The 9,055-nt window shown below is 40.5% G+C and overlaps 1 protein-coding gene across 1 annotated transcript in view; it reads left to right on the top strand.

The window, feature by feature from the left end:
- The window catches only part of GEMIN5 (gem nuclear organelle associated protein 5), a 56,493-nt gene that overhangs the window by 26,038 nt on the left and 21,400 nt on the right, over window positions 1–9,055 (top strand). The window contains exons 13-17 of the mRNA XM_037742762.1: window positions 783–922; window positions 1,928–2,099; window positions 5,412–5,639; window positions 7,726–7,839; window positions 8,532–8,686. Of these exons, the coding sequence (XP_037598690.1) occupies window positions 783–922; window positions 1,928–2,099; window positions 5,412–5,639; window positions 7,726–7,839; window positions 8,532–8,686 (809 nt within the window). The remainder of the gene's footprint in view (window positions 1–782; window positions 923–1,927; window positions 2,100–5,411; window positions 5,640–7,725; window positions 7,840–8,531; window positions 8,687–9,055) is intronic.

The raw sequence follows: 9,055 nt of genomic DNA, 5'->3' as shown, positions 1-9,055 counted from the left end.
TCACTCTGTGACCCAGGCTGGAGTACAGTGGCACGTTCTCGGCTCATTGCAATCACTGACTCCCAGGCTCAAGCAATCTGCCTATCTCAGCCTTCCATGTAGCTGGGACTATAGGTATATACCAACACCTCTGGATAATTTTTGTATTTTTGTAGAGTCAGGGTTTCATCAGGCTGGTCTTGAACTCCTGAACCCAAGCAATTTGCCTACACTAGCCTCCCAAAGTTCTGGGATTACAGGCATGAGCCAACATGCCTGGCCAAGCCAGCCTTTTTTTAATCTTACATAACATTTTTGAGGAAGATAGCATGAGATCTACGAAATGAGATAGCATCTCATTTCGTAGATGCTTTCTCATTTTGCATTTGTCTGTTATTTTCTCATTACTATATTCAGATTATACATTATAGCTAGAATATCCTATAAAGGATAATGAGAGCTAACACTTCTTGTGGTGATCTTATATGCTAAGTACTGTGGATGTGCCCACGCTCTTAATAACTAACAGTGTTGCCTGCTAAAAACCACCTAGACTCGCGAGGCTGAGGCAGGAGAAATGCTTGAACCCAGGAAGCAGAGATTTGCAGTGAGCTGAGATTGTGCCGTTGCACTCCAGCCTGGGCAACAAGAGGGAAACTTTGTCTCAAAAAAAAAAAAAAATCACCTTGAAAGTGTATGGCAAAATCTTGATTCTTGCCATGTGCATGCCTTCCTGGATATGCTTTTTGCTTGTTTTGTTTTTTTGTTGCTGTTAGCAGTGACGTATTTCCCTTGCCTTTTAGAGAGCAGCCCTGAGTCTCCAGTGACCATTACAGAGCCCTACCGGACTCTCTCGGGGCATACAGCCAAGATTACCAGTGTGGCGTGGAGCCCACATCATGATGGAAGGCTGGTATCTGCTTCCTATGATGGTACAGCCCAGGTACTATTGTGTCCTTGTCCCTGTGGGCCCTTCACTATATTCTCTAACAAACTCTTTCTTCTTTTCCCCCAGTTGTGAGCAGGTTTTCCCTCCCCCGTTATCATCATCTACAGAAGGAGATGTTCTGGGCTCTAGGAGGCATTTTAGTTTTATTCCACATAGCTGGGCCTTTAGCAGGCTAAGACTGGGGTTTTTTGTTTTTTGTTTTTTTTACTTAGATGAAGGGAAAAGTATCAGTAGGAACTAGCTAATGCTAACATTTTTACAGATTTCTCTCTGATTCACTATCAGTATGGTGGACTAACATGATGTACAAAGTACTCTCTTCTGTTCAGACACTGAAATGGTGGCTAAAAATCACAAAATTTTTAATAATAAATTGGTAAGTTAGAAATCTCCAAGTTCTAAAAAAATAAAGATGAAATGCCAAGCCAGATCTATGAGAGAGGACTTCTGGATATCAGAACTAGAATAGACATTAGGAGCTGGAGACCTAACATCCGTGATGTTTCTGTCTCTCAGTGTTGAGTTGTAACTGAGCTAACTGCACAAAGCTAGGAGCCACAAATTGCTGCCATCTGTGAAACTGAGTTCAGAATAATTCAAGAAATGGAAAGGAAATAGGCCAATTCTTCTGGAGACAAAAGAATAACGTAAGAGAAATTAAAACTGTAATTTCCGGACTAGTTATGGGCTATTTTCTTCATAATACCAGAATCTCAAACCCAAAAGTTAACATACAGTTTAGGTTTGAGACAGTGAAATCCGTAGGACTCCAGCACAAGCTCATTCAAAATCACCGCCATAGGAATGCCTGTACATCTCAGAGCACAGAAGTCTCCCACAGGAAATAGGACTCTTCTGAAATTGAACTTCTAAGAGAAAACTCCAAATCACATGAGGAAATAAGAAGCCATAGATTTTTCTTTTTTTTTAATTAGAAAACATACCCCCAAGCAATAGAATAACCAGAAAATGTCTATTTGGTCGTACTTTTGGGTTTAGGTGTGGGATACTCTCCGGGAAGAACCCCTGTGTAATTTCCGAGGACATCGAGGTCGACTGCTTTGTGTGGCGTGGTCTCCTTTGGATCCAGACTGCATCTATTCAGGGGCAGATGACTTCTGTGTGTACAAGTGGCTCACTTCCAGGCAAGATCATTCCCGGCCTCCTCAAGGTCAGTCAGAACCTGAGGCTTATCTAATTATTTTTCTCCCTTTCTTAATAATTGAGTTCATCAGGATTGAGCAAGGAATACATTTGTGCAGGACATTAGTGTCAGTATGGCATGGGTCCGAGCCTAAGCAAGAAGGCAGCCATGAGGGCTTGAGAACAGCACCACCTACAAAAGGAAGGAACATACCTGGCACTCAGATCTTGGTTTCTTTTTTCAGACAGAGTCTTGCTCTGTTGCCCAGACTGGAGTGCAGTAGTACAATTTTGGTCCACTGCAGCCTCCACTTCCTGGGTTAAACCGATTCTTGTGCCTCAGCCTCCCTAGTAGCTGGGACTACAGGTGCATACCACCATGCCTGGCTAATTTTTTTGTATTTTTAGTAGAGACAGTCTAGATATGTTGGCCAAGCTGGTCTCAAACCCCTAGCCTCAAGTGATCTGCCCACCAGCCTCCCAAAGTGCTGGGATTACAGGCATGAGCCACCGTGCCCAGCCCAGATCATGGTTTCTAAATGTCATTCTCCATTAAAAGTGTCCATGGCTTCTTGGAGAAGTGGCTGGTTCCAGGCTGGGACAGGAAAAACACAAACTGAAACTGAAACGTTATGCTAAAGAAGAAGGCAGTACTCTAAGACTTAAGGAGACATGTCAAAAGGACAAAAGAGACAGCTTGAAGAGGCTCCCACTGACCAAATCTGAGATGGTAGTTGAAAAGAAATAAGAGGAAAATTCCATTTCTAGCTAAGAAAGATTTATTGGTATCAGACTAGAAAGCAACTAGAAAACTAGACAAAATACATTAAGCAACTGCTGGGCACATGGCTCATGTCTACAATCCCAGCACTTTGGGAGGCTGAGGCTAGAGAATCACTTGAGGCCAGGAGTTTGAGACCAGCCTGACAAACAGCAAGGTCTCATCTATACCAAAAATTACAAAATGAAAGTAAATAGGAAAAATTGGCCAAGCATGGTGGCTCAATCCTATAATCCCAACACTTTGGGATACTGAGGCAGGAAGATGGCTTGAGCCCAGGAGATCAGGACTAGCCTGGGCAACATAGGGAGACACTGTTTCTGTGAAATAAATTTTTTTTTTAATTTTAAATAAAAGAATATATTAAACAACTAGAAATTCACACCCAAAGAAATGAAATGATATGTCCACATAAAGATTTGTAAAAGAATGCTCATAGTAGCTTTATGTGTGATCACCAAAAACTGGTAACAATACAAATGTCTGTCATCAGATAAGTGAATTAATTGTGGTGCATCCCTACAATAGACTTCTACGTAGCAATAAACAGAAGATAACAACTGATAAAGAACGAAATGAAATGAATTTCGATAAAACATGCCAAGCAGAAGCAGCCAGGCACAAGAGAGTACATACTGTATAATTCTATTTATGTGAATTTTTTTTTTTTGAGACAGACTCTCACTCTGTCACCCAGGCTGGAGAGCAGTGGCACACTCTTGGCTCACTGCAACCTCCACCTCCCAGGTTCAAGTAATTCTCCTGCCTTAGCTTCCTAAGTAGCTGTGACTACAGATGCACGCCTCATGCCCAGCTAATTTTTTGTGTTTTTAGTAGAGATAGAGATTACCATGTTGGCCAGGCTGGTATTGAACTCCCAGCCTCAGGTGATCTGCCTGCCTTGGCCTCCCAAAGTGCTGGGCTTACAGGCGTTAGCCACTGCGCCCAGATTATGTGAAATTCTTCAGTAGGCAAAACTAAACCACAATAAGAGCAGATTAGTGATTACTAGGGCTCAAGCAGAAGGTATATCTTACCACAAAGAGGCTTGATGGAAATATTAGATTGGTGCAAAAGTAATTGTGGTGATGGGTAGGTTATATGACTACATACATCTGTCACAATTCGTCAAAGTATCAAAAAGTGGGTGTATTTTATATTACATCTCAAAGATGATTTTAAAATAAGCAAAGGATAAAAACCTTAAAATGTTAATGTGAAAGCCTTTAAAATGTAAATATAACAGTAATGGAGGAATTAATGAGTCCAGACTGATTTAATAAATAAATGAGTGCCTAAATAAAATGGAGAGAAGCACAGGCTCTTCCCTGTGGTATAATGCCAACTAATGAATATAGAGTGGAATGTTGGAATTGGAAGTTCACCCTTTGGGCCAGGCACAGTAGCTCATGCCTATAATCCCAGCACTTTGGGAGGTGAGCTGATCACTTGAGCCCAGAAGTTTGAGACCAGCCTGGCCAACATCATAAAACCCCATCTCTACAAAAAAAAAAAAAAAAAAAAAAAAAAAAAAAAAAAAAAAAAAAAAAAAAAAAAAAAAAAAAAAAAAAAAAAAAAATGCAAAAATTACCCAGGCATGGTGTTGCACACTTGTAGTCCCAGCTATTCGGAAGGCTGAGGCAGGAGGATTGCGTAAGCCTGGGAGGTCAAGTAAGGCTGCAGTGAGCTGAGATTCTGCCACTGCACTCCAGCCTAGGCAACAGAGCAAGAGCCTGTCTCAAAAGAAAAAATTCACTATTTGGCAGTCACCATGGTAACAATTTTTAATCAAGAAACATCAGTGAATACTAAAGCTAGTAGATGCAAATACTTAGTAGTTAAACAGAGGAAATACCCTTTCAGGGAGTAACCTGTAAGACACCCCCTTAATCAGGTGATCAAAATAAACCAAATGGGACAAATAAAAATAAACTACTACCTCATAGATTTCCCTGGATGAACATAGCAGCACTAATGTGCATTCCAGCTAAAGATGCGTACCCTAAATCTGGTCGTGAAAAATGTCTGACAGACCTAAATTGAGGGAAGTTGGACAAATAACTGTCCTATAATCTTCAAAAGTTTCAAATCATGAAAGTCAAAGAAAAACCATGCAACTAACTGTTCTAGGCTGAAGGGAAGCAGAATGGCATGACAACCAAATGTACTGTGTGATCCTGAATTGATTCCTTTCGCTATAAACGACATCCGGCTAAAATTGGCAGAACTTAAGTAGAGTGTACGGAGTAGATGACAGTAATGTGTTATGTTAATTTCCTGATTTCCATGGTTGTACTGTGGTGATATTGGAGCATATCCTTGTTCATAAGATGCACACTGAAGTATTTGGGTGCTGTTGGGCATAATGTTTATGATTTAATGAAATCTCAAAAGAGTTTGGTTAATATTATGATAATATAACTCTAAAAGTTCATTGGGAATGAAGGGAAAGGGTAAAAATACTATTAAAGAGTATTGAGGTATTGGAGTTTACCTTTAGAGTGCTTTTAACCAAGAATGTACATTTTAGTCTTTCCTTCTTTATTTTGATTCCTGTAGGCAAAAAAAGTATTGAATTAGAGAAAAAACGACTCTCTCAACCTAAGCCAAAGCCCAAAAAGAAGAAAAAGCCCACCTTGAGAACTCCTGTAAAGCTGGAATCGATAGATGGGAATGAAGAAGAAAGCATGAAGGAGAACTCAAGACCTGTTGAGAATGGTGTGTCAGACCAAGAAGGGGAGGAGGAAGCACGGGAGCCAGAATTACCCTGTGGCCTGGCTCCAGCGGGTATGTGGCAGAACCCTGTGTATCACTAGGATCTCATGTCTAGGAAACTAAGCTAGGTCCTTACTCAGTTTGAAACTTTGCTATCTCAGACCTTCCCATTTTATTTTTTTTCAAGCTTTATTCAAGTCTCTAAAATAAACATCTTTGAAGTTTTAAAGGGGTTCTAGTGGATGTTTGGGGTGGAAATAGTAAACTTCTATAGAGGAAACTTCTTATTCAACTTGGGCAAGGTAAAACCATGGGACAAAGTGAAGCTGAGATTCTTGTGTACATAGGAGATTACATGAGAAAAGTTTGAATAGTATGACATCATTAGCCACATTTATTGAAAGAAACCACTGTATCTTACAAATGTCTGACCTAGAAGCTACCACCACTGTGGGAACTTGCAAGCTCTCACTCCTCTTACCTGGAGTTTATACCCGGCTTTCTGTCTTCTCACAGAAAAAAAAGTGTAAGTGCTTACTAGGTTCTTCTGGTGAGGTAAGCTATAGTGGTGGTTCTCAGATTTCTCACAAAACAGCATTCCATCACTAAATTATGATAATCTATTTCTAGTTTAAAGACAAACTGTTATTAAATAAAAATTTTGGCACTTTTAAAATTTTGTACACTTACCTTAAATACTTGGTCCCTGTTAAAATAAATGATCAAATAGCAAACAGTATAAGTAGAAGCAATGACTTATGCTTAATTCTAAAACAGAATATATTGATGTGACAGAATTAAAATGTCTAGTATATATGATACAAGGCATCCCAGTTGCCCTCTATCAGAAGGGATTGCTGTTAGACACATAGTTGGGGTAGATAAAGAGCAAAAAGCCTAATAGATTTATTATTTTGGCCCATCAGAATGCTTTTCTAATTGGATACAGTGGCACATACCTCTAGTCCCAGCCGCCTGCCTCGGCTTCCCAGATTATTGGGATTACAGGCATGAGCCACCACACCTGGCTTTTTTTTTTTTTTTAGGAGCCTTTCTTTCACAAAATGGCTATACAAAACATGGATCAACAAGTTGTTTTTAAAAAGTTCCTGCGCTCAGGATTGTGACACCATATTGCATACATCTAATATTCTTTATTATTAAAGTTACTCTTTGTTAGTATAATTAAATATGCAATTAGTACTTTATGACCTGAAAATGTAAAAAGTGCTTTGTCGCTTGAGCAAAGTATAGAAACTCCTTGGCTTATGGTATAAAGTTGTGGAGGGTTAGAAGCTTTTTCCTTAGTCAAAGTTCAGAGTAAGGCGGGCATGGTGGCTCATGCCTGTAATCCCAGCACTGTGGGAAGCCAAGAAAGGAGACTTGCTTCAGCCCAGGAGCTTGAGACTAGCTAGGCAACATAAGGAACCCCACCTCCACAAAAAATATAAACATTACCAAGCATAATGGCTTGTGCCTATAGTCCTAGCCAGTCTGGGAGGCTGAGGAGGGGAGAATCACCTGAGCTCAGGAGGTTAAGGCCTCAGTGACTGTGTTTGCACCACTGCACTTCAGCCTGGGCAACAGAGTTATACCTTATCACTAACCAAAAAAAAAAAGTTCAGAGTAAGCTGGGTAAGGTGGCTCATGTCTGTAATCCCAGTACTTTGGTGGGCTGGGGCGGATGGATCACCTGAGGTCAGGAGTTTGAGACCGACCACCCTGGCCAATGTGGTGAAACCCCGTCTCTGCTAAAAATACAATAATTAGCTGGGCATGGTGGTTTTCGCCAGCTACTGGGGAGGCTGAGGCAGGAGAATTGCTGGAACCTGGGAGGCAGAAGTTGCAGTGAGCCAAGATTGCGCCACTGAATTCCAGCCTGAACGACGGAGTAAGACTTCGTTTCAAAAAGCAGCAACAACAACAGCAAAAAAAAACACAAAGTAATAGACTCACAGGTTCCTGAAAACACCTACTTTGTGAGGTGGGGAAGGGAAAAGTACCCCTACTTCCTTTCTAATGCGTATTATCTCAAAAGTTTTGGTAATAGATGAATTGATTGCATTGCTGAGCTTGGAATGGCTCTAAATTTTTAAAAACTGAAATTCTGTATTGTTTTTATCGTCAACTTTTTTTTCTTTTTTCCCCCATGATGTAGTTTCTAGGGAACCAGTTATCTGCACTCCAATTTCCTCAAGCTTTGAAAAGTCAAAAGTCACCATTAATAACAAAGTCATTTTACTGAAAAAGGAGCCACCTAAAGAGAAGCCAGGTTGGTATCTAGTGATTAAAATACAGTATTTTGTTAAAGCAGCCTAAAATAGTACATGCTACTGTCAAAAAACAGTGTGGTTTCTTGTTTCTTTTTTTAGGTTTACAATATTTGTAGGTTTTCTGCTTATGTTTCTTTTTTCTTTTAAGACAGGGTTTTTACTCCCTTCACCCAGGCTGGAGTGCAGTGGTGTGCTCTTGGCTCACTACAAACTCCACCTCCCACCCTCATGTGATCCTCCTGCCTCAGCCTCCTGAGTAGCTGAGATTACAGGTGCCCACCACCATGCCCACGTAATTTTTGTATTTTTAGTAGAGATGGCATTTTACCATGTTGGCCAGGCTGGTCTTGAACTCTAGGCCTCAAGTGATCTGCCCACCTCAGCCTCCCGAAGTGCTGGGATTATAGGCATGAGCCACTGCACCCAGCCTTCCATTTTGGGTCATGCTTTTGAATCCTTTAAGCACTTGTTGAAATGTTTTGCAGTTGTTAATAATGTTAGCAAGAGCATTTTTGTGTATATTGTGAACAATGCCCCCAGCAAATTTATTTTGAAAGCCTGTTTATTAGGAAGGGGAACTTTCTGTGCCCGTGGCATCCTGCCAGTAGGTTACATTCACACAATAGGCATTCCCGTTTTATGTTTCTGATCAGCTCTCCCTCAGATAGTGTGTACTTTCATTACATTTCAGAAGCCTTAGTCAAGAAGAGAAAAGCTCGTTCCACGCTTCCCCTGAGTACAAGCCTGGACCACAGATCCAAAGAGGAGCTTCATCAGGACTGTTTGGTATTAGCAACGGCAAAGCACTCCAAAGGTACAAAAATGTACTTCCTTGGCCCGTCCATAGTCTTTTGGGACTGGCATATAAGAGATGTTTACTTATTTATTGAATGAATGCCCAAAGAAATGTCTAAAATTGTTTTCTGTATTTGTATATTCTTTTCCAGCCTTCCCTTCCCTCCACATCCCTCCACCCCTATACCCTGCTGCCAAAGTCCCCATTGTGACCCACTATCAGTACTGCCATGCCTTTGAGATGTAGTGTTTTGCTTTCATTCTAAATCTAGTTGTTCCCAGCCATCTGTGTGCCAGAATTGGTATGTTGGTGTAAATATCTCAGCACGAATAAACTTAAACTATTTTTTCCTATTGTACAATATCCTTATGGAGAATATTTTTTTCCTTACTGGAAATATACATAATTTTATATATATA

The sequence above is a fragment of the Cebus imitator genome, unplaced genomic scaffold (genome assembly GCF_001604975.1).
Source record: "Cebus imitator isolate Cc_AM_T3 unplaced genomic scaffold, Cebus_imitator-1.0 Scaffold126, whole genome shotgun sequence".
NCBI classification, from domain to species: Eukaryota; Metazoa; Chordata; class Mammalia; order Primates; family Cebidae; genus Cebus; species Cebus imitator.
Note: the sequence above shows the minus strand (reverse complement) of the source record. Positions and strands in the feature narration are given on the sequence as shown.